Source organism: Anomaloglossus baeobatrachus, chromosome 5 (assembly GCF_048569485.1).
Source record: "Anomaloglossus baeobatrachus isolate aAnoBae1 chromosome 5, aAnoBae1.hap1, whole genome shotgun sequence".
NCBI lineage: Eukaryota > Metazoa > Chordata > Amphibia > Anura > Aromobatidae > Anomaloglossus > Anomaloglossus baeobatrachus.
The window spans coordinates 21608434-21634258 of NC_134357.1; the positions used below are offsets into that span (position 1 = coordinate 21608434).

The 25825-nt window shown below is 49.1% G+C and overlaps 1 gene segment (V, D, J or C); it reads right to left on the bottom strand.

The window, feature by feature from the left end:
* Window positions 1–8473: 8473 nt before the first annotated feature.
* On the bottom strand, window positions 8474–9139 carry LOC142313208 (T cell receptor beta variable 10-2-like). The segment is given in 2 exon segments: window positions 8474–8847; window positions 9089–9139. Coding segments are annotated over 2 exon segments (360 nt in total).
* Window positions 9140–25825: the final 16686 nt, after the last annotated feature.

The window sequence follows — 25825 nt, forward strand, 5'->3', positions numbered from 1 at the left end:
TGGTTAGGTGGACTTTGGGTGAAACAGCGTTGTTCAGGGCACGTGTGATGTTTTGTGACACGTGGTTATGCAACGCGGGGACGGCACACCGGGAGAAATAGTGGCGGCTGGGGACCGAGTAACGTGGGACAGCTGCCGCCATCAGGTCACGGAATGCTTCTGTCTCCACCAGCCTAAAAGGCAACATTTCCAGCGCAAGCAGTCGCGAAATGTTAGCATTTAGAACTGTGGCATGTGGGGTGTTGGCAGTGTATTTGCGCCTGCGTTCAAAGGTTTGCTGAATGGATAACTGAACGCTGCGCTGGGACAAGGACGTGCTTGATGATGGTGTTCTTTCTGCGTAGGCAACTGCAGGTGCAGGAGTGGAGGAGGCTTGTTCGCAGGCAGCATGGACAGAGGATTGGCTCGCATGCACAACCAGCGAAGACGTAGCAGTGACATCAGCAAGCACTGCTCCTCGACTCTGTTGTACTTCCCACAAAGTCGGGTGCTTGGCTGACATGTGCCTGATCATGCTGGTGGTGGTCAGGCTGCTAGTTTTGGTACCCCTGCTGATGCTGGCACGGCAGGTGTTGCAAATGGCCTTTTTTGAATCATCTGGATCCAACTTAAAAAACTGCCAGACTCGTGAAGACCTAACATTTGTACAGGCACCTTGTGTCGTCGTGTTGTTACGGGGAACGGTTGCCTGACTTCTGCCTGGGACCACCACCCTGCTTCTTACTGCCTGTTGTGATGCTACGCCTCCCTCCCCCTGTGCACTGCTGTCCTCGCTCTGCATATCCTCCTGCCAGGTTGGGTCAGTTACTGGATCATCCACCACGTCGTCTTCCTCTTCCGCACCCTGCTCCTCCTCCTGACTTGCTGACAATTGTGTCTCATCATCGTCCACCACTTGTTGAGACACGTTGCCAACTTCGTGAGAACGTGGCTGCTCAAATATTTGGCTATCTGTACAGACGATCTCCTCATGACCCACTTCAATATGAGCTGGCGAGAGGCCAGAATGTGTGAATGGAAACGTGAACAGCTCTTCCGAGTGTCCAAGTGTGGGATCATTAATGTCCGAGGAGGACGTGTACTCAGCCTGGTGGTAGGAAGGAGGATCAGGTTCAGAAATGTGCGGTGCAGTATCACGGCTACTGACACTTGACCGTGTGGAAGACAGAGTGTTTGTGGTGGTGCCAATCTGACTGGAAGCATTATCCGCTATCCAACTAACAACCTGTTGACACTGGTCTTGGTTCAAGAGCGGTGTACTGCTGCGGTCCCCAAGAATTTGGGACAGGACGTGCGAGCGACTAGATGTGGCCCTTTGTTGTGGCGAAATTAGAGCTTGCCCACGACCTCGGCCTCTGCCTGCACCACCATCACGTCCACTTCCTTGTTCCTTGCCAATGCCCTTGCGCATTTTGCAATGCTGTGCACTGCTGACGTGTATATTCACTACTTGTGCGTTATATCAAAGTTTCTGGAAATTGCACACCAGTGCACCTGTACGCTGCCACCAACAGGCACACACGTGCGGTTTTAAAAACCAAGCACGGACGCAATAATAACCTAACACAGGTTTTAGGAGCAAAAATTAAGAACTCTGACACTATCAGCCACTGCTGACTGACGTGTATTATACACTACACTTGTGCGTTATATAATAGTTTGGTAAACGCACACCAGTGCACCTGTACGCTGCCACCAACAGGCACACACGTGCGGTTTTAAAAACCAAGCACGGACGCAATAATAACCTAACACAGGTTTTAGGAGCAAAAATTAAGAACTCTGACACTATCAGCCACTGCTGACTGACGTGTATTATACACTACACTTGTGCGTTATATAATAGTTTGGTAAACGCACACCAGTGCACCTGTACGCTGCCACCAACAGGCACACACGTGCGGTTTTAAAAACCAAGCACGGACGCAATAATAACCTAACACAGGTTTTAGGAGCAAAAATTAAGAACTCTGACACTATCAGCCACTGCTGACTGACGTGTATTATACACTACACTTGTGCGTTATATAATAGTTTGGTAAACGCACACCAGTGCACCTGTACGCTGCCACCAACAGGCACACACGTGCGGTTTTAAAAACCAAGCACGGACGCAATAATAACCTAACACAGGTTTTAGGAGCAAAAATTAAGAACTCTGACACTATCAGCCACTGCTGACTGACGTGTATTATACACTACACTTGTGCGTTATATAATAGTTTGGTAAACGCACACCAGTGCACCTGTACGCTGCCACCAACAGGCACACACGTGCGGTTTTAAAAACCAAGCACGGACGCAATAATAACCTAACACAGGTTTTAGGAGCAAAAATTAAGAACTCTGACACTATCAGCCACTGCTGACTGACGTGTATTATACACTACACTTGTGCGTTATATAATAGTTTGGTAAACGCACACCAGTGCACCTGTACGCTGCCACCAACAGGCACACACGTGCGGTTTTAAAAACCAAGCACGGACGCAATAATAACCTAACACAGGTTTTAGGAGCAAAAATTAAGAACTCTGACACTATCAGCCACTGCTGACTGACGTGTATTATACACTACACTTGTGCGTTATATAATAGTTTGGTAAACGCACACCAGTGCACCTGTACGCTGCCACCAACAGGCACACACGTGCGGTTTTAAAAACCAAGCACGGACGCAATAATAACCTAACACAGGTTTTAGGAGCAAAAATTAAGAACTCTGACACTATCAGCCACTGCTGACTGACGTGTATTATACACTACACTTGTGCGTTATATAATAGTTTGGTAAACGCACACCAGTGCACCTGTACGCTGCCACCAACAGGCACACACGTGCGGTTTTAAAAACCAAGCACGGACGCAATAATAACCTAACACAGGTTTTAGGAGCAAAAATTAAGAACTCTGACACTATCAGCCACTGCTGACTGACGTGTATTATACACTACACTTGTGCGTTATATAATAGTTTGGTAAACGCACACCAGTGCACCTGTACGCTGCCACCAACAGGCACACACGTGCGGTTTTAAAAACCAAGCACGGACGCAATAATAACCTAACACAGGTTTTAGGAGCAAAAATTAAGAACTCTGACACTATCAGCCACTGCTGACTGACGTGTATTATACACTACACTTGTGCGTTATATAATAGTTTGGTAAACGCACACCAGTGCACCTGTACGCTGCCACCAACAGGCACACACGTGCGGTTTTAAAAACCAAGCACGGACGCAATAATAACCTAACACAGGTTTTAGGAGCAAAAATTAAGAACTCTGACACTATCAGCCACTGCTGACTGACGTGTATTATACACTACACTTGTGCGTTATATAATAGTTTGGTAAACGCACACCAGTGCACCTGTACGCTGCCACCAACAGGCACACACGTGCGGTTTTAAAAACCAAGCACGGACGCAATAATAACCTAACACAGGTTTTAGGAGCAAAAATTAAGAACTCTGACACTATCAGCCACTGCTGACTGACGTGTATTATACACTACACTTGTGCGTTATATAATAGTTTGGTAAACGCACACCAGTGCACCTGTACGCTGCCACCAACAGGCACACACGTGCGGTTTTAAAAACCAAGCACGGACGCAATAATAACCTACTAACAGGTTTTTTTGGGGAGCGACAATTACAGTACAGACAAGTCAGACACTATCTGGACTGTTTTACACTGTGTACACCAGCCCCAGATATGAAGGCTGGTATACGGTCACCACTACCCTGCCTGCCTGCCTGCCTGTATACTGCTACAATAGTCCTGACAAGGACTCTTTTGGTCACTAGCCTGTATTCAGACCTGGCTATACCCTGCCTGTATATAGCAACAATAGTCCTGAGAAGGACTCTGCTACTGTACTCCGACCTGGCTATACCCTGCCTGCCTGTATACAACTAGAATAGTCCTGAGAAGGACTTCTGGTCACACTGTTTGCAGCCCTGCTCCGGAACTAACTATAAAGGGCCGCAAAGCTTTCCCTGAATCAGCGACACTCTCCCTACACTCACTGTCAGAATAGCTGTGAGCAGAGCACAGCGCGCCGGCCGATATAAAGGCTCGGTGACGCTGTGCAGGCCGGCCAATCACTGCAATTCCACAACTAACAGGGCTGTGGCATTGCAGTGGTCTGCCAGCCAATCCCTGCATGAGGGCTGGCTCTCAAAAGAGCGCCAACATGCAGAAATGAAGACCACGAGTAAAGCACGAGTATCGCGAGATTACTCGGTCCCCGCCGAGCAGCCCGAGTACAGTGATACTCGTGCGAGTACCGAGTAGTGACAAGCATGCTCGCTCATCACTAACAATTATATATATAATATGGGCTGAAAGTGCACACTCCCAGCTGCAATATGAGAGTTTTCACATCCAAATCGGAGAAAGGGTTTAGGAATCATAGCTCTGTAATGCATAGCCTCCTCTTTTTCAAGGGACCAAAAGTAATTGGACAAGGGACTCTAAGGGCTGAAATTAACTCTGAAGGCGTCTACCTCGTTAACCTGTAATCAATGAAGTAGTTAAAAGGTCTGGGGTTGATTACAGGTTTGTGGTTTTGCATTTGGAAGCTGTTGCTGTGACCAGACAACATGCGGTCTAAGGAACTCTCAATTGAGGTGAAGCAGAACATCCTGAGGCTGAAAAAAAAGAAAAAATCCATCAGAGAGATAGCAGACATGCTTGGAGTAGCAAAATCAACAGTCGGGTACATTCTGAGAAAAAAGGAATTGACTGGTGAGCTTGGGAACTCAAAAAGGCCTGGGCGTCCACGGATGACAACAGTGGTGGATGATCGCCGCATACTTTCTTTGGTGAAGAAGAACCCATTCACAACATCAACTGAAGTCCAGAACACTCTCAGTGAAGTAGGTGTATCTGTCTCTAAGTCAACAGTAAAGAGAAGACTCCATGAAAGTAAATACAAAGGGTTCATATCTAGATGCAAACCATTCATCAATTCCAAAAATAGACAGGCCAGAGTTACATTTGCTGAAAAACACCTCATGAAGCCAGCTCAGTTCTGGAAAAGTATTCTATGGACAGATGAGACCAAGATCAACCTGTACCAGAATGATGGGAAGAAAAAAGTTTGGAGAAGAAAGGGAACGGCACATGATCCAAGGCACACCACATCCTCTGTAAAACATGGTGGAGGCAACGTGATGGCATGGGCATGCATGGCTTTCAATGGCACTGGGTCACTTGTGTTTATTGATGACATAACAGCAGACAAGAGTAGCCGGATGAATTCTGAAGTGTACCGGGATATACTTTCAGCCCAGATTCAGCCAAATGCCGCAAAGTTGATCGGACGGCGCTTCATAGTACAGATGGACAATGACCCCAAGCATACAGCCAAAGCTACCCAGGAGTTCATGAGTGCAAAAAAGTGGAACCTTCTGCAATGGCCAAGTCAATCACCAGATCTTAACCCAATTGAGCATGCATTTCACTTGCTCAAATCCAGACTTAAGACGGAAAGACCCACAAACAGGCAAGACCTGAAGGCTGCGGCTGTAAAGGCCTGGCAAAGCATTAAGAAGGAGGAAACCCAGCGTTTGGTGATGTCCATGGGTTCCAGACTTAAGGCAGTGATTGCCTCCAAAGGATTCGCAACAAAATATTGAAAATAAAAATATTTTGTTTGGGTTTGGTTTATTTGTCCAATTACTTTTGACCTCCTAAAATGTGGAGTGTTTGTAAAGAAATGTGACAATTCCTACAATTTCTATCAGATAATTTTGTTCAAACCTTCAAATTAAACGTTACAATCTGCACTTGAATTCTGTTGTAGAGGTTTCATTTCAAATCCAATGTGGTGGCATGCAGAGCCCAACTCGCGAAAATTGTGTCACTGTCCAAATATTTCTGGACCTAACTGTAAGTTTATTATTTTTATGTGTAGCGCCGGCTTCTCTGTAGAGACGCTAAGATACTCATCAAGTTGGCCGGGCCACATTCTCTCCTCCTGCCGCGTGGCTGTCCCCATGTGCTGCTGCACAGTGTATTTAAGGCATCCTCCCATTAGGGGAGGTGCCTGCTCAACAGCTTAGTTAGTCAGTCAGTCTCCAGTCTGATACCTAACTAGTTGTCAGGTCCTGAGCTCCTGTCCTGTTATCCCTGTGTCCGTCTCCAGTTCCTGCATTCCCATACCTATCTATCCCTTCCATGCCACGTACCCGCCTGTCCACCCTGCCTCTGTCATCCCACCTGTACCTGTGTCCACCACCTGTCCTGGGGGTTAGCTGCCACAGTCCTGGCCACTTCCCTGGAAGTGGTACCTGGCATCCGCCTTGTGGTGGGTGCTTAGTTAAACCCCTTAGTTGGTGTGGCCTTCTTTGCCTGCCCTGGATGAAACCCCTGAAGCAGCAGCCGTCAAGTCCGCCTCATACACTGGCCATGAGGTCATCTACCATCACTGAAGAAGAGTTGCAGGAGAAGACACCTCCTTCTGGCCTGGAGCTGAGGGGACGAAAAGAGGGGGTACTGCAGCACTGCAGAGAAGCCAAATTACTCACCGCCTTGGTGGAGCCACATCCTACCCTGCTGCCGCAAGGCCGTCTACGTGTGCTGCTGCTTCCTTCCCCTCCCGGCCCCGTGCATTCCGCGCAGAGTTTCTGGAAGTGCACCTAAGATGCGCGTGCACCAGCTCTCCTCTTAAAGGGCCAACATGCCATTTCCCGGAAATGCAGTGTATTTAAGGCAACCTCCTGCGCAACTGAGGTGCCTGCACAATGCCAAGTCTGCTACCTAGCTAGTTATCAGGTCCGGAGCTCCTGTCCCATTATTCCTGTGTCTGTTACCTATACCTGAGTCTGCCTTCCCATACCTATCTATCCCTACTGTGCCCACCATTCCTGTCAGTACCCCCCCTGTCCAGTCTGCCTCCATCATCCTGTCTATTCCTGAGTCCGTCACTGCCCTGGGCGTGGTACCTGGCGTCTGCCTCATGGTGGGCGCTTAGTTAATCCCCTCCCACTAAAGAGTAAGCCCGGGTCCCCCTGTGGCCAGTGGGTCCACCAATCCTGCTCGCTGCCCCTACACCGGCTGCGAGCGTTAAAATATGAAGTCTTGTTTTTTGCGGGAGAAGTTGCACTTTTGAATTAACCCATTAATTTTACCATACATTGTAAAAAAAGTGCCATTCCACCATTGTTTTGGGGTTTGTCATTTACCATGTTCACTATATGGTAAAACTGACCAGGCAGTATGATTCCCTAGGTCAGGATGAGCATGTAGATACCAAACATGTATAGGTTTTGTATATTTAATTGGTGAAAAAAAAACAAAACAGAATTTTGTCCCCCCCAAGAAATTGCACTTTTTCGGGATCTGGGGCTGTGTTATTGTTTGTGCCCTAATCTGACATATTTACTGTCCCATTTTGGGGTGCATACGATGCTTTGATCGCTCCTTGTTGCATTTTATTACAATGTTGCGGCGACCAAAAAAGCGTAATGTTTTGATTTTTCTTGTGTTTTGCTGTTTACCAATCAGATTAATTGATTTTATATTTTGATAGATTTCCGAACTCGGAGATACCAAATATGTGTATTTTTTTATATGTTTTTATTGTTTTATTTTCAACGTTGAATTTTTGTGTTTTTTAATTTTTTTCATATTTTTAAAAACTTTTTTTTTTACATTTTTATTGTTTTTACTGGTTCTTTTTGGGGATTTAAAGTTACAATATTCCGATCGCTTGTGCTGCTCAGAACGATGCTTCAGCATCAGCACTGCCGACGTTCTCAGGGAGTGCGTCATGACAGACCTAGGAGTCATCCATTGACCCCCTCCCAGCTGTCATGTGAACCCAACGACGCCCCACTATCACGTTACAGTCCCGCCGATCAGAGGGGAATGAGCACTCTCCGCCAGCATGTGTTAAATCTTTCTGTCAGAGATTGACAGTGGGATTTAACTAGTTAACAGCGGCAAATGGATCTCCAACGTCAGTGTCTGTATTGGTCGTTATCTTGAGTTTGCGGTATATTTGCATATTTAACTTCCCAGTGGAGCATTGTATGGCTTATAAGTCTCCTTACACTGACATGCCAGGCATGTCACTCTTCACAAGGAGATTCGTCCCATTGGATCTCAGTTTGTAGCTTCTCACCTAGCCAAATCAGATCCCGTACTGTGCACTGACAAGGGACAACATCTCGAAAAATGTGTCTGCAAACTGAGATCCTGGTTTGGCTTTTATCCTAAGTCATATGACAAGGCTCGTTAAACAACTTGGAATGATAATGTGGTTGTATTTGTGATATGTTGTGTTTTGGATAAGAGTATTATCACGTTGTGGAATGCAGTGATAATTAAGTTTCTTGTGAAGCTTCTCGTAGCATCTTATTTTGCAGTCAGTGCTGCCCTCTTTTGGTGACTTGAGTGTTTCTTTCTCTTTATTTTTGTCACGTTCCTGCTTCTCCAGTGGTTAAACCGTTCATGTCTGATCTGAGGCACCAGCTTATTAGGGTGGAGGTTTTATCACAGCCCTCCAGCTCTTCTGTGTCACTGTGCTTGACTGGAAGCACAGAAATAAACCCCCTGAACTTGGGCCGTCAGAGACTTGATTTTTAGGCTGCTCTGCTTTTTTCCTCCCGTTCTGCTCATCTCATAAAGTTCTTTGTAGCCGTCTTCATAGTTTGGCTCCTGATCCAGTAGGTTGAACACCATTAACTTCAGCCCCTCGTTGGCTTTTTGGTGGTACCAGTACATGTAGTCGTGGTCTGTGGTCTTCTGCTCACAGTCTATCTTGGCCTCGGCACCAGGTTTCTTTATGATAACTTTCGGTGTTTGAACAATGGTGGCCTCCTGGGCAAGACCTGAGACATGTAAGATGATAAATCAGTAAAGTTACCAGGCGGAAGATGAGGTGGAACCTCATGAGATGACCAGAACCCACCAGAATAGCCCTAACTTCCAACATGTGATGGACAATTCTGTAGGAGCCAAAAATTTCCACCTCATCCCATGTTATGGATCTGAGCCTTAAAATACTACAATTATTCTGACCCCAGACCTTTTGGTTAGTGACAAAACTTCAATTTTCGTTCCATAACTTACAGATTGGGACAAGCAGAAAGAGTGAAAGCTTCTGCAGAGGAGCCATGGTGACAATAGTGATGAAGAGTCTGGAGGAGCAAACACCATCATAGAGCGGAAGTCAAAAAACCTCAGTGTTACCTCCAAAACTTAGACTGTGCTCAGTACTGCCCCACATGGACACGTATATGTTGACATTATGGACTTACACTTTTTGATCTTTTGCCGTTTTTGCTCTTTGCAGCTGTTGGAGACTTCTCGTTACAGTTTGAGGTTATATCAAAGCCTCGCGGCTCTTCTGTGTCACTGTGCTAGGCTCGAAGCACAGAAATAAACCCCCTCGGCTTGGGAGGCCACTGCCTTTATCTTCAGGTAGCTTTGCTTGTGTCCTTTTGTTGATCCCACCTCACACAGATCTTTAAAGTCATCCTCGTAATTGGGTTTCTCATCCCTCTGCAATATGGCTATCAGCTTCAGTCCTTGGCTGCTCCTTTGGTGGTACCAATACATGAAGTTATGGTCGGTGGTCACCTGCTCACAGTCTATAAGAGCTTCTGAGCCGACTGTGCCTGTTATCATTGAGGGGGTTTGCTTGATGGTGTCTTTCTGAGCATGACCTATAGAAAGGATACATGGAGGGTTAGTTTTGGGCAACCACATTATTCTTTTTGTCTATGGGAACAATTAGTGGCTTGGTATATAGAGAAATCCATCGTATTACCCTGAGCCACCAGTATTGAGAGTGGCTCAATCAAATCTTTATAGGATTGAGAAGACCTGGAAGTCTCATCCTCTTTCTGAATGACATGTAATTGAGCTAACCTTTTGCAATTATTATGGGGTCCAGTTGATTAGATTCCGCTCTATAGAGAAATCCATGGTATTACCCTGAGCCACCAGTGTTAAAAGCGTCTCCATCAAATCTCAATAAGATTGAGAAGATCTGGAGGTCTCATCCGCTTTCCGAAGGACATGGTCATTGAGATTACTTTTTGTAATTGGTATGGGGTCCGGTTGGTTAGACTCCGCTCTGTAAAGAAATCCATGGTATTACGCTGAGCCACCACTGTTAAAAGCGTCTCCATCAAATCTCTATAGGATTGAGAAGACCCTGAGGTCTCATCCTCTTTCGGAGAGGAGGAAATGTCATTGAGATTACTTTTTGTAATTGGTATGGGGTCCGGTTGGTTAGACGCCGCTCTGTAGAGAAATCCATGGTATTACTCTGAGCCACCAGTATTGGGAGCAGCTCCACCAAATCTCTATATGATTGAGAAGACCTGAAGGTCTCATCCTCTTTGCAAAGGACATGAGATTGCCTTTTGTAATTGGTATTATGGGTGTCCGGTTGATTAGACCCCGGTCTATAGGGAAATCGATAGTACTACGCTGTGCCACCAGTATTGAGAGTGGCTCCATCAAAACTCTATAGCCTGGAGAAGATCTGGAGGTCTCATCCTCTTTCCAAAGGACATGTCATTGAGATTACTTTTTGTAATTGTTATAGGGTCCAGTTGGGTAGTCCTCAGTCTGTAGACATTGGCATGTCTGACACATTACTGAGAATCTACTAAGTACAGAGCCACAGAAAGACTGACACCTCCAGATCTCCATTAGGTTTGTGATAAACATTGGATCAGTAGGGTTCCCCATCCATCCTGAAAATGGAGGCACCCAGTCCTGGTGCTTGGTTCTTTCCCTATCTTTTAATGTAAAGTAACCATAAAGTTATCAGATCAGATCCTCCACGTCTGAGATCAGTGTAGGTTCTACTTCTACTAAATGGACATTTCTGGCAGGTCCAGCTGACAAGAAACCACTATGGGCCTACTGTCCTTGGCCCAGGCTCAGCTTGTCTGGTGGCTACTTACCATAGATTTCTATAGTTTTACTAACTTTTAGATACTTACATGCTGAGAAGATCAGACAGACGAGGAGCCTCCGTACAGGAGACATAGTGATACCGCTGCTTCAGGACCTGAGGCACCACACAAGTGATGTCCCACCCTCAGATACAGATGAATTAACTCTTCCCTGGTTGTAGCTAGTATACGGAGCGGAACAGAGAGAGACAGATTTTGGTTTCTTATATCTGGAGACTTGATACGTCTTGAAGATGTTTTTCCATTCAATAGTTATCACCAATCACTAGGATATTCCTCAGGATTCTGACTCAAGAGGAGTCCAAGATCCTGAAAATGATCTGAGAGAGCTCCCAACAACATCCTAGACCCCAAATACTCACAGACCCCAAGACACATTAAGTACAATTTTGATGGGACTGTCTGACTATCTGATGTGTATTAGGTTCTCCGAGTCCTAAGGGGCACTTTGCACGCTGCAACATCGCAGGCCGATGCTGCGATGCCGAGCGCGATAGTGCCCGCCCCCGTCGCAGCTGCGATATCCTTGTGATAGCTGCCGTAGCGAACATTATCGCTACGGCAGCTTCACATGGACTCACCTGTCCTGCGACCGTCGCTCTGGCCGGCGACCCGCCTCCTTATTAAGGGGGCGGGTCGTACGGCGTCACTGTGACGCCACACGGCAGGCGGCCAATAGGAGCGGAGGGGTGGAGATGAGCGGGATGTAAACATCCCACCCACCTCCTTCCTTCCGCATATCCTACGGAAGCCGCAGTGACGCCGGTAGATGTTCCTCGCTCCTGCGGCTTCACACACAGCGATGTGTGCTGCCGCAGGAGCGAGGAACAACACCGGACCGTCGCGTCAGCGTAATCATGGATTACGCCGACGCTGCACCGATGATACGATTACGACGCTTTTGCGCTTGTTAATCGTATCATCGACCCTTTACACACTGCGATGTCGCATGCGATGCCGGAAGTGCGTCATTTTCAATTTGACCCCACCGACATCGCACCTGCGATGTCGTAGTGTGCAAAGTACCCCTAACTCTACGTCCGAGGATGAGGAATCGAGAAGTTGGAATCCTAACGTCCCATCCTTTGGTTTTCAGGGGGGATGAGCCACTAACAGACATGTGTTGCTGCGGTTGTTGCCTGTCCTTGTTGTAAGCCCATGAACATGGGAGTGGAGGTAATTCAAAGATTCAAGTGATCTATAAGGAAGTGCTGTAGCTCTATAGTCACTCAGTGTAATATATAGAGAGAGGTGCTGCAGCTGTATAATGCTTCAGTGTGATTTATAGGGAGGTGCTGGAGCTGTATAGTCACTAAGTATTATTTATAAGGAGGTGCTTGAGCTGTATAACCCCTCAGTGTAATTTATAAGAAGGTGCTGGAGCTGTATAGTCACTCAGTATGATTTGTAGTGAGATGCTGGAGCTGTATAATCCCTCAGTGTAATTTATAGGGAGGTGCTGTAGCGTCATCCAGTGTGATATATAGAGAGATGCTGCAGCTCTATAGTCCCTCAGTGTGATTTATAGAGAGAGGTGCTGCAGCTGTATGATTCCTAAATATGATTTATAGCAAGGTGCTGGAGCTTTATAATCCTTCAGTGTGACTTATAGGGAGGTGCTGGAGCTGTATAGTCCCTCATTATGATATATACAGAGAGAGACTGGAGCTGTATAATCCCTCAGTGCTATATATAGAGAGTGGTGCTGCAGCGGTTAATCCCTAAATGCGATTTATAGCAAGATGCTTCAGCTGTACAATCCCTCAGTGTTATATATAGGGAGGTGCTAAAGCTGTATAGTCACTCAGTGTGATTTATAGGGAGGTGCTGGAGCTGTATACTCAGTGTGACTGTGAATTGATTGACCTGTGATATACCGAGGTAACAGTAACTTAGCAAAAGTCTTTTTTTAATTATTCACACACAACAAACAAGGAGAGGCAGTACTAAACTCCTCAGTACTAATTTTTCTACTGAAACAGAATCCTTAATCCAAATCTGCGGGCGAGATTGGTCATTGCTGCGTCATCTGAAAGACAGAGCGGGTGACGCAGGAGGAGCGCAGCTCCAGATGAAGTAGCTCTGACCAATCTCAGCTGCTTTCTGATTGGTAGTGGTCTCTTCCTACTCATTGATTGACTGCCATAATTAATGTGCCACCTGCTGGTCTGGCGCCATACTCCCTGATGAAAGCCATACACCGAAACGCACGTCGGAACCTGGCACCAGCAGTAGGAGATGTCATCAGGTACTACTCCCACTACTTTCTGTTTCCTAACCCTGTTATTAAGACCATATGTAGTAATTGCACTTTATTGTAATGCCACTGTGCTTTATACCGTATGTTCTTACATGGGTTCACAGTAATTATCCGTATTATATGCTAAGTGCCTTACTATTTGATATAGTGCACTGTTTATATATTCAGACATATATTAATATGTAGCACAGCAGGAGCTCTCCACCATACACCAGATGATTATAAAATATAATGATATATTGATTTAATATAGGTTTTGTGCAGCCACATACAGTACACACAGAGGAAGCATTTTTGTAAGGCGGCCCCCTCCACCTGCGTCTCTGTGGGACTCCACGCACAGTAATAGACCCCGGCATCCTTGTCTGTAATCTTCTCTGTTCTCAGGGTGAAGTCTGAACTAGTTTTTCTCTCCGCCTTGAAGTGATTGAGTGTCAGCTCTTCTACCGACTCCACCGTCACTGACATAAATATAAACGTGAGGGTCTCGTCCTGTAGTCCTTGTCTGTACCAGAGCATAGTGGGGGTCCCGGCATTACTGACCGTGCACCCCAGAGACACTGGGTAACCCGGCCGCAGGACGAGGAATGGTGAACTCTGGGTGATGGTGGACTGAGGAAGGCAAAAGGGACAGAATATAGTGAGGAGGAAGAGAAGATACATCATCAGCGCAGGAGGGGGGAAGGTCCGGTGTGCAGACTCAGATCTGGGGTCAGCGCAGGAGGAGGGAAGGTCCGGTGTGCAGACTCAGATCTGGGGTCAGCGCAGGAGGAGGGAAGGTCCGGTGTGCAGACTCAGATCTGGGGTCAGCGCAGGAGGATGGAAGGTCCGGTGTGCAGACTCAGATCTGGGGTCAGCACAGGAGGAGGGAAGGTCTGGTGTGCAGACTCAGATCTGGGGTCAGCGCAGGAGGAGGGAAGGTCCAGTGTGCAGACTCAGATCCGGGGTCAGCGCAGGAGGGGGGAAGGTCCGGTGTGCAGACTCAGATCTGAGGTCAGAGCAGGAGGAGGGAAGGTCCGGTGTGCAGACTCAGATCCGGGGTCAGCGCAGGAGGGGGGAAGGTCCGGTGTGTAGACTCAGATCTGGGGTCAGCGCAGGAGGAGGGAAGGTCCGGTGTGCAGACTCAGATCTGGGGTCAGCGCAGGAGGAGGGAAGGTCCGGTGTGCAGACTCAGATCTGGGATCAGCGCAGGAGGGGGGAAGGTCCGGTGTGCAGACTCAGATCCGGGGTCAGCGCAGGAGGAGGGAAGGTCCGGTGTGCAGACTCAGATCCGGGGTCAGCGCAGGAGGGGGGAAGGTCCGGTGTGCAGACTCAGATCTGAGGTCAGAGCAGGAGGAGGGAAGGTCCGGTGTGCAGACTCAGATCCGGGGTCAGCGCAGGAGGGGGGAAGGTCCGGTGTGTAGACTCAGATCTGGGGTCAGCGCAGGAGGAGGGAAGGTCCGGTGTGCAGACTCAGATCTGGGGTCAGCGCAGGAGGAGGGAAGGTCCGGTGTGCAGACTCAGATCTGGGATCAGCGCAGGAGGGGGGAAGGTCCGGTGTGCAGACTCAGATCCGGGGTCAGCGCAGGAGGAGGGAAGGTCCGGTGTGCAGACTCAGATCCGGGGTCAGCGCAGGAGGGGGGAAGGTCCGGTGTGTAGACTCAGATCTGGGGTCAGCGCAGGAGGGGGGAAGGTCCGGTGTGTAGACTCAGATCTGGGGTCAGCGCAGGAGGAGGGAAGGTCCGGTGTGCAGACTCAGATCTGGGGTCAGCGCAGGAGGAGGGAAGGTCCGGTGTGCAGACTCAGATCCAGGGGTCAGCGCAGGAGGGGGGAAGGTCCGGTGTGTAGACTCAGATCTGGGGTCAGCGCAGGAGGGGGGAAGGTCCGGTGTGTAGACTCAGATCTGGGGTCAGCGCAGGAGGAGGGAAGGTCCGGTGTGCAGACTCAGATCTGGGGTCAGTGCAGGAGGAGGGAAGGTCCGGTGTGCAGACTCAGATCTGGGGTCAGCGCAGGAGGAGGGAAGGTCCGGTGTGCAGTCTCAGATCTGGGATCAGCGCAGGAGGGGGGAAGGTCCGGTGTGCAGACTCAGATCTGGGGTCAGCGCAGGAAGAGGGACGGTCCGGTGTGCAGACTCAGATCTGGGGTCAGTGCAGGAGGAGGGAAGGTCCGGTGTGCAGACTCAGATCTGGGATCAGTGCAGGAGGGGGGAAGGTCCGGTGTGCAGACTCAGATCTGGGGTCAGTGCAGGAGGAGGGAAGGTCCGGTGTGCAGACTCAGATCTGGGGTCAGTGCAGGAGGGGGTAAGGTCTGGTGTGCAGACTCAGATCTGGGGTCAGCGCAGGAGGAGGGAAGGTCCGATGTGCAGACTCAGATCTGGGGTCAGCGCAGGAGGAGGGAAGGTCCGGTGTGCAGACTCAGATCTGGGGTCAGAGCAGGAGGAGGGAAGGTCCTGTGTGCAGACTCAGATCTGGGGTCAGCACAGGAGGGGGAAAGTCCGGTGTGCAGACTCAGATCTGGGATCAGCGCAGGAGGAGGGGAGGTCCGGTGTGCAGACTCAGATCTGGGATCAGCGCAGGAGGAGGGAAGGTCCGGTGTGCAGACTCAGATCTGGGGTCAGCACAGGAGGAGGGAAGGTGTGGTGTGCAGACTCAGATCTGGGGTCAGCGCAGGAGGAGGGAAGGTCCGGTGTGCAGACTCAGATCTGGGATCAGCGCAGGAGGAGGGAAGGTCCGGTGTGCAGACTCAGATCTGGGGTCAGCACAGGAGGAGGGAAGGTCCGGTGTGCAGACTCAGATCTGGGATCAGCGCAGGAGGAGGGAAGGTCCGGTGTGCAGACTCAGATCTGGGGTCAGCACAGGAGGAGGGAAGGTCCGGTGTGCAGACTCAGATCTGGGATCAGTGCAGGAGGAGGGAAGGTCCGGTGTGCAGACTCAGATCTGGTGTCAGTGCAGGAGGAGGGAAGGTCCGGTGTGCAGACTCAGATCTGGGGTCAGTGCAGGAGGGGGTAAGGTCTGGTGTGCAGACTCAGATCTGGGGTCAGAGCAGGAGGAGGGAAGGTCCGGTGTGCAGACTCAGATCTGGGATCAGCGCAGGAGGAGGGAAGGTCCGGTGTGCAGACTCAGATCTGGGGTCAGAGCAGGAGGAGGGAAGGTCCGGTGTGCAGACTCAGATCTGGGATCAGCGCAGGAGGAGGGAAGGTCCGGTGTGCAGACTCAGATCTGGGATCAGCGCAGGAGGAGGGGAGGTCCGGTGTGCAGACTCAGATCTGGGATCAGCGCAGGAGGAGGGAAGGTCCGGTGTGCAGACTCAGATCTGGGGTCAGCGCAGGAGGGGGGAAGGTCCGTTCTGCAGACTCAGATCTGGGGTCCTACTGCCAATACTCAGCTCTGCCTCCTCCTACATCCTGTGTCTGCAGCGTCTCCCATCCCCTATAGGAGGCCGGGTAAAAAAATACAAGAACCTCTACAGGTGCATATTATACATATGTTACGTATAAAGGAGGGAATGAGTACACGAACATTCTGGGGGGGGGGGGATTCCACTAAAAACACTTTAGAGTTAATATAAACAAATATAAACATAAATAGAAACAAAAGGAAACTTGGTAACAATAAGACAAAGGCTGATACTAAGTAAGAAGAACAGTATAAACAGAGGATACACAGTAACATCAATACAGAGAGACTGATACAATGAGTAAATGGACACAGAGGGATGTAGTATGGGGGGTTCTATAGTTGAGGGTCTTCCAGCACCCGGACCCCCACCATGTAGACTGCTCTGTATGTCCTTCAATGCTTAGTCTCAGACATATCATTACAGGACTGGGGCCGGCTGTATGTGCACTGTATGGCGTTATATTATGGGGCCTATAAGATCGTATGGGCGGAATACAGTACTTTGTATTACAACATACTGGTATTTGGCACTATATGGAGGTATTATATGAATACTATATAAAGATAGATAAAGTATATCACAAAAGTGAGTACACCCCTCACATTTTTGTAAATATTTTATTATACTAAAGACCTAACCCTGTGATGCAATGTACAGTGTCAGTGTGCAGCTTGTATACAATGTACAGTGTCAGTGTGCAGCTTGTATACAATGTGCAGTGTCAGTGTGCAGCTTGTATACAATGTACAGTGTCAGTGTGCAGCTTGTATACAATGTACAGTGTCAATGTGCAGCTTGTATACAATGTGCAGTGTCAGAGTGCAGCTTGTATACAATGTGCAGTGTCAGTGGGCAGCTTGTATACAATGTACAGTGTCAGTGTGCAGCTTGTATACAATGTGCAGTGTCAGTGTGCAGCTTGTATACAATGTACAGTGTCAGTGTGCAGCTTGTATACAATGTACATTGTCAGTGTGCAGCTTGTATACAATGTGCAGTGTCAGTGTGCAGCTTGTATACAATGTGCAGTGTCAGTGTGCAGCTTGTATACAATGTGCAGTGTCAGTGTGCAGCTTGTATACAATGTGCAGTGTCAGTGTGCAGCTTGTATACAATGTACAGTGTCAGTGTGCAGCTTGTATACAATGTACAGTGTCAGTGTGCAGCTTGTATACAATGTACAGTGTCAGTGTGCAGCTTGTATACAATGTACAATGTCAGTGTGCAGCTTGTATACAATGTACAGTGTCAGTGTGCAGCTTGTATACAATGTACAGTGTCAGTGTGCAGCTTGTATACAATGTGCAGTGTCAGTGTGCAGCGTGTATACAATGTGCAGTGTCAGTGTGCAGCTTGTATACAATGTGCAGTGTCAGTGTGCAGCTTGTATACAATGTCCAGTGTCAGTGTGCAGCTTGTATACAATGTACAGTGTCAGTGTGCAGCTTGTATACAATGTCCAGTGTCAGTGTGCAGCTTGTATACAATGTCCAGTGTCAGTGTGCAGCTTGTATACAATGTCCAGTGTCAGTGTGCAGCTTGTATACAATGTACAGTGTCAGTGTGCAGCTTGTATACAATGTACAGTGTCAGTGTGCAGCTTGTATACAATGTACAGTGTCAGTGTGCAGCTTGTATACAATGTACAGTGTCAGTGTGCAGCTTGTATAACAGTGTAAATTTGGTGTTTCCTCTAAATAGCTCAGCACACAGCCATTAATGTCTAAACCGCTGGCAACAAAAGTGAGTACACCCCTAAGTGAAAATGACCAAATTGTGCCCAAAGTGTGAGTATTTTGTGTGGCCATCATTATTTTCCAGCACGGCCTTACCTCTCTTGGGCCTGGAGGTCACTAGAGCTTCACAGGAGCCGCTCTATCCTCTTCCATCCTCCATGATGACATCACAGAGCTGGTGGATGTTACAGACCTTGCGCTCCTCCGCCTACTGTTTGAAGAGGCCTCACCGATGCTCCATAGGGTTTAGGTCTGGAGACACTTGGCCGGTCCAGCACCTTTACCCTCAGTTTCTTTAGTAATGCAGTGGTCATCTTGGAGGTGTTTGGGGTCGTTATCATGGTGGAATATGAAGGCAGGGGATCCTGCTCTGCTTCTCTATGTCACAGGAGATATTATCATTCAAGGTTCCTTCAAAGAACTGTATCTCTCCACAGCCGGCAGCACTCATGCAGTCCCAAACCATGACTCTCCACCACCATGCCTGACTGTAAGCAGGACACACTTGTCTTTGTCCTCCTCACCTGGTTGCCGCCACACACTCTTAGCACCATCTGAATCAAATAACTTTATCTTGGTCTCATCAGGCCACAGGGCGGTTCAAGTAATCCATATCCTTAGTCTGCTTGTCATGAGTAAACTGTTTGCGGACTTTCTTGGGCATCATCTTTACAAGAGGCTTCCTTCTGGGCCAAGGGCCATGCAGAGCAATGAATGACAACCCTGTAACCTCTGTAGTGTGCGGGGTATGGTCTGAGCACTGAGAGGAGGACCCCCCGACCCCTGTAACCTCTGCAGTGTGCGACGTATGGTCTGAGCACTGACAGGAGGACCCCTCACCCCTGTAACCTCTGCCGTGTGCGGTGTATGGTCTGAGCACTGACAGGAGGACCCCCCACCCCTGTAACCTCTGCAGTGTGCGACGTAAGGTCTGAGCACTGACAGGAGGACCCCTCACCCCTGTAACCTCTGCAGTGTGCGACGCATGGTCTCAGCACTGACAGGAGGACCTCCCACCCCTGTAACCTCTGCAGTGTGCGACGTAAGGCCTGAGCACTGACAGGCGGACCACCTACCCCTGTGACCTCAGCAGCAATGCTGGCAACACTCATATGTTTATTCTGAAAAGACAATCTCTTGATATGACGCTGAGCCTTGGCGAGTGGATCCTGTCTGGTTAAACTGATGTATGGTCTTGGCCACCATGCTGCAGCACAGTGTCAGGGTGGTGATAATCTTCTTATAATGTCGGCCATCTTTATGTAGAGCAGTGATTCCCAAACTCCAGTCCTCATGGCCCCCAACAGGTCATGTTTTCAGGATTTCCTTAATATAGCTCCTCGAGAATTCTTTGCCATGAGGAGCCATGAACTTCCAGTGACCAGTATGAGAGAGTGTGAGCGATAACACCGAATATAACTCCCCTGCCCCCATTCACACCTCTGACCATTTATCACTAATCAGGTACAATTGCTAATGGGGCACAATTTTGCCATTTTCACTTAGGGGTGTACTCACTTTTGTTGCCAGCGGTTTAGACATTAATGCCTGTGTTCAGTTATTTAGAGGACACCAAATTTACACTGTTATGCCAGCTGCACACTGACATAGACAGATGCATGACTGGTGGGTTTTTGTATGGCCCCCCGCACCCTCCCGGCCTCTGTGTGGCTCCAGGCACAGTAGTAGCTTCCCCCATCCTCTTCCTGGACGCTGTCGGAGCTCAGGCTGAATTCGGTCTCGTTGCTTCTGGTTGCGGTGAAGTGACTCACGGTCATTTCTTCTACAGATAATTTTCCGGTAGAAGAGGATATAAGGGTGAGAGCAGACGCGGGGGTCTTCCTGTACCAGTACATATAGGGGTCTCCTGTGGCTCGTGCGCTGCATCTAAGGAGAACCCTCTGCCCCTTGTGTGTGATCAGGAGAAGAGGTGATTGTAGCACGGACTGAGCGAGGAAAGGAGGGAAGAAGGAAAGAAGAGCGAGGAGCAGATACATTGTACAGTCCTGGACGTTCTCAGGGTAATATTGGCCTGGTTACGTTTCGTTGATCACCTCCTCCTTCTCCTCCTCCTGCTCCTCATCATCATCTTATTGCGTTTCCTGCTCGTCCTCTTTCATCCATAATGGCTCCTCACCCCCGATATACAACATATACTAAGTGATGGCACAAATGACTGTGAGAGAATACAAACCATCTTCTAACACTGATGGGCGGAGAAATTCACATTTCTGCTCACATCCCTGAGGCTCTTATTGGTGCATAGTTACTTCTTTGTTTGAGGTACTATATAAGCTGGTCACATGATTTAACAAAACAGAATCTCTCAGTACACCATGCTAGGCTGTGTTGTATTGATTTCTCCAAGCACTTGTAAAAAAAAAAAATCTTATAATTTGGAGTTTCAAGGGCATAGAAGGAGTGGATTTCACTCACATGACCGAATTATTTGCCAGCAGTCTCATGCACTGTGCACTGAGTTTTTGGAGCAGAAAGTCTTGAAATTCTTCTCAAAAACATGGAGTTTTTGCTCATTTTCTGTTCCAAAACTCAGCAAAAAGTCTCAGTATGAACACAGCCCAAACCTTCCTTGGCACCTGCATGACAAATCTGGTGGCCCAATGGTAATTTTTGGGGTTCTGTAAAATCTTTTTACACTACCCTCCCCCCCATCCCCATCTACCATGCAGCATTAATAATACTTGTTTTGTTTTTTTAATATTGGACAAAGTCTTCAGAAGCCACGTGTGGGTCTGGGGTCTGAAGCTTATTAATAGGTTTTGTCTGGGGGTCTGAAGCTTATGTATGGGTCTGGTATGGGGGTCTGAAGCTTATGTATGGGTCTGGTCTGGAGGTCTGAAGCTTAATTATAGGTCTAATCTGGGGGTCTGAAGCTTATTTATGGGTGTGGTCTTGGGGTCTGAAGCTTATTTATGGGTCTGGTCTTGGGGTCTGAAGCTTATTTATGGGTCTGGTCTTGGTGTCTGAAGCTTATTTATGGGTCTGGTCTTGGGGTCTGAAGCTTATTTATGGGTCTGGTCTTGAGGTCTGAAGCTTAATTATAGGTCTAGTCTGGGGGTCTGAAGCTTATTTATGGGTGTGGTCTTGGGGTCTGAAGCTTAATTATAGGTCTAGTCTGGGGGTCTGAAGCTTATTTATGGGTTTGGTCTGGGGTCTGAAGCTTAGTTATGGGTCTGGTCTTGGGGTCTGAAGCTTTTTTATGGGTCTGGTCTTGGGGTCTGAAGCTTTTTTATGGGTCTGGTCTTGGGGTCTGAATCTTATTTATGGGTCTGGTCTTGGGGTCTGAAGCTTATTTATGGGTCTGGTCTTGGGTCTGAAGCTTATTTATGGGTCTGGTCTGGGGTCTGAAGCTTATTTATGGGTCTGGTCTTGAGGTCTGAAGCTTATTTATGGGTCTGGTCTTGAGGTCTGAAGCTTATTTATGGGTCTGGTCTTGGGGTCTGAAGCTTATTTATGGGTCTGGTCTGGGGTCTGAAGCTTATTTATGGGTCTGGTCTTGGGTCTGAAGCTTATTTATGGGTGTGGTCTTGAGGTCTGAAGCTTATTTATGGATCTGCAGCTTATTTAGGGGTCTGGTCTGGGGTCTAAAGCTTATTAATGGTCTGGTCTTGGGAGAAGGTCCCCGTCACAACTAGTGGCAGCGGTGGGATCAACAGAGGGCAGCCTAATGGAGATCCACCCACAGAGTGAGTACAGAGACTGGACCGCATCCAGTCTACAGGAGAGAGCCAGAGATCTAGGCCTGGACCACCATGGACTGAGTAAAGAGGCCTTAATTGATCTACTGGTGGGTGAGAGCCAGACCACCTCCTCCGAGATGTCTGACGGACAAGCACTGGGGACGGAGATCCCTGCCCAAAAAAGCCAGTGGTTGGTGTGGTTTGAAGAAGAGATGGCAGCTCTTGGCCCTGGTGTATCTCAGCAGTATAAGGATGAGGCTGCTCGCCGAGCGCAGCGGAGACAAGAAGCAATGGAGTCCGAAAGAGGGAGTAATGGGAGTTGGAGTATAAACCCAGTGATCTGGGAGCCTGTACTGATCACCCGGGCGGACTTCAAGCCATTTGATGAGGCTTCTGGAGATGTGCAAGGCTTCTTCAAGCACTTTGAGCAGCAGTGTGTGGTGATGGAGGTGCCCCACTCTGGCTGGATGCGTTTGTTAGTGGGACTCCTGAGCGGAAGCCTGGCAGAGGCTTATCGCACCATTGACTCACAGCAGAACTGGGATTAAAACATTGTAAAGTGGACTATCCTGGATTACCATGCCATCACTCCAAACTCACATAGGGCACGGTTCCGAGACCTCCCAAGCACCACGTGGGGATCGATTAGGATGTATGCCTATAAGATATCCGAGGCATGTTGGAGATGGCTGGAAGCGGAAGACGCCTTCACCGTGGAAGACGTTATACAGGTATTTCTTATAGAACAATCTCTTTACAAGTGTCCCTCAGAAATATGGGAGTGGGTCAGAGAGCGCACGCCATGCACCTTGGATAGAGCTGCAGCCCTGGCTGATGAGGCCCTTACTATCCGACCGCAATGGAGGGGGCTTCTGGACAATAAGCCACAGCCTGCTCCTGCACCCCGACCCTCTCCAGTTATATCTGCCCCTTGAACCAGCCGCAGGCCGATGACAACCACGGCTCACAATCCTGGGCCCCAACAGTTCCGACCATGCCCTGGAGGATCACAGAGAGGAGATGTTATGGGTGCGAACAACCTGGGAACCTGCAATCCAGTTGTCCCGCAAGGATTCGGAGGGACCCCCATGCACCTTTTTGTGCACTCCATCCCGCCTGAGGAAGAGTTACCACCACCTCCACCGGAGTATACCGCTGACCCCTGCACCATAGATGCCCCTGTTAGAGTGTATGGACTCCGGCCTTTGTCACCAGGTTCTCCTACTGCCTTCTCCAGCATGCACATTAGAAGGAGTCCGACGCAGATGAGATGTTATCGATGTGGGCAACCTGGGAATTTGCAAAACACTTGGCCTGCTCGTCGATTGAGGAATGACTTTGCACCAAATCGACCTGTTCATTCTCTACAGCCAAATACAATGGGAGAAGAGTTCTCACCCCTTCAAGTTGACTTGCCTAATGACTCAGACACTCGTGGTTGGCCACTAGAGGTTTATGGGGTGCGAGCCACAGCCCCGAGTTCCTCTCACCATCAAAGTAAGCACTTACAGGAGGTCGTGCTGGATGGACGGAGAGTGGTGGGATTTTGTGACTCCGGGGCATTTCTCACAATAGCTGATCCCCGGGTGGTTCGGCGAGAGGCGATGCATCATGGAGCAGAGATTGTTATTGAATTGGCTGGAGGACAAAGGAGGAATATCCCAAATGCAACTGTAGATCTGGACTTTGGCTTTGTAGTCAAGCAATGTGTGGTTGGGGTGATGAGCGGCCTGCCTGCAGATATTCTCCTAGGAAATGATGTGGGAAATCTATGGGACATCTGCAATGCCGATTTGTGGGTGCAGGAAACACAGTTTGAGTGAAGGAGGACACAAAGGGAAGCTTGTCCTTCCAACCCTACCACTGTACAAGGGACTATCCACAGCTGAGCAGCATGAACTTAAGTGAGATGGCCAGAGGTCTGTGTAGACCTCATGGCATACTCACATATTCAGAAGGAGGGAGAGGTTGTGATGGTTGGATATGGTGTACTGTATATCCTGTTGTGTAGATTTGTATTTTAAGCTTGGTTCACTGTCCATTATTTGTACTGCTTGTGTGTGCATTGCATTGTTTGTAGGTAATCACCCCCTGTAGGGCAAGGTTATAGCTTCTTGAAGAGCTTCTATCCCTAGGTGTGGGGGGAGGTGGGCCTAGAGTCTACCTACTGTAAACTCTCTGCTTACCTGGGGAAGAAGCAGTCTATTTGAGAACTTGAAGAGAGAAGGATTGATCCTATGGGAGACGCTGAGACTTCTCAGAGAGACCTGGACATTTATCGCTGGACTAATTTTACCCTCTGTTTTGTGGATTATGTTATGGACCGATTGATTTGCTTGAATTAAATGCTCTTTGGATTGTTCACCCATCTCTCACTCTGCTGATTGTGTGGTATGGGAGAAGGACAACATCACAACCAGCAACAAAATCTGTTTGATACAATGTATCGGTGCGACCGTTCCTGCAGATCTGCCATTGATTCACTTGTTACAATAGTGACAAACCCTCAGCAATGAGATCGATTAGGTTTTTATAGTGAGAAATGGAAATATAAACTACATAAGCGAGGATCAGATTCACCCAGTTACATTTTATTTGCATCAGATGGAATTTCACAAGACTTTATACTGCTGATCTGCCGCACACACACAGAGGAGACGCAGAGGAGACGCTGGGGAGACGCTGAGGAGAAGCTGAGGAGACGCTGAGGAGACGCTGGGGAGACGCTGAGGAGACGCTGGGGAGACGCTGAGGAGAAGCTGAGGAGACGCTGAGGAGACGCTGGGGAGACGCTGAGGAGACGCTGAGGAGACGCTGGGGAGACGCTGAGGAGAAGCTGAGGAGACGCTGAGGAGACGCTGGGGAAACGCTGAGGAGACGCTGAGGAGAAGCTGAGGAGACGCTGAAGAGGCGCTGGGGAGACGCTGAGGAGACGCTGGGGAGACGCTGGGGAGACGCTGAGGAGACGCTGGGGAGACGCTGAGGAGACGCTGGGGAGACGCTGGGGAGACGCTGGGGAGACGCTGGGGAGACGCTGAGGAGACGCTGAGGAGACGCTGAGGAGACGCTGGGGAGACGCTGGGGAGACGCTGGGGAGACGCTGAGGAGACGCTGAGAAGGCGCTGGGGAGACGCTGAGGAGACGCTGAGGAGATACTGAGGAGACGCTGGGGAGACGCTGAGGAGACGATGAGGAGACGCTGAGGAGACGCTGGGGAGACGCTGAAGAGACGCTGAGGAGACGCTGAGGAGACGCTGAGGAGACGCTGGGGAGACGCTGAGGAGACGATGAGGAGACGCTGAGGAGACGCTGGGGAGACGCTGGGGAGACGCTGGGGAGACGCTGAGGAGACGCTGGGGAGACGCTGAGGAGACGCTGAGGAGACGCTGAGGAGACGCTGGGGAGACGCTGGGGAGACGCTGAGGAGACGCTGGGGAGACGCTGAGGAGACGCTGAGGAGACGCTGAGGAGACGCTGGGGAGACGCTGGGGAGACGCTGGGGAGACGCTGAGGAGACGCTGGGGAGACGCTGAGGAGACGCTGGGGAGACGCTGAGGAGACGATGAGGAGACGCTGGGGAGACGCTGAGGAGACGCTGAGGAGACGCTGAGGAGACGCTGGGGAGACGCTGAGGAGATGCTGGGGAGATGCTGGGGAGATGCTGGGGAGACGCTGAGGGTGATGTGTTAGGAGTGGCATTGTTTTTGCCAGGTTTACTAATAAAGGCTGCTAAAGTAAGATAGGCCAAACTATTCAAGAATTCATTAATGAGAAGTCCTGACCTGAGAGGAAAATTGCAG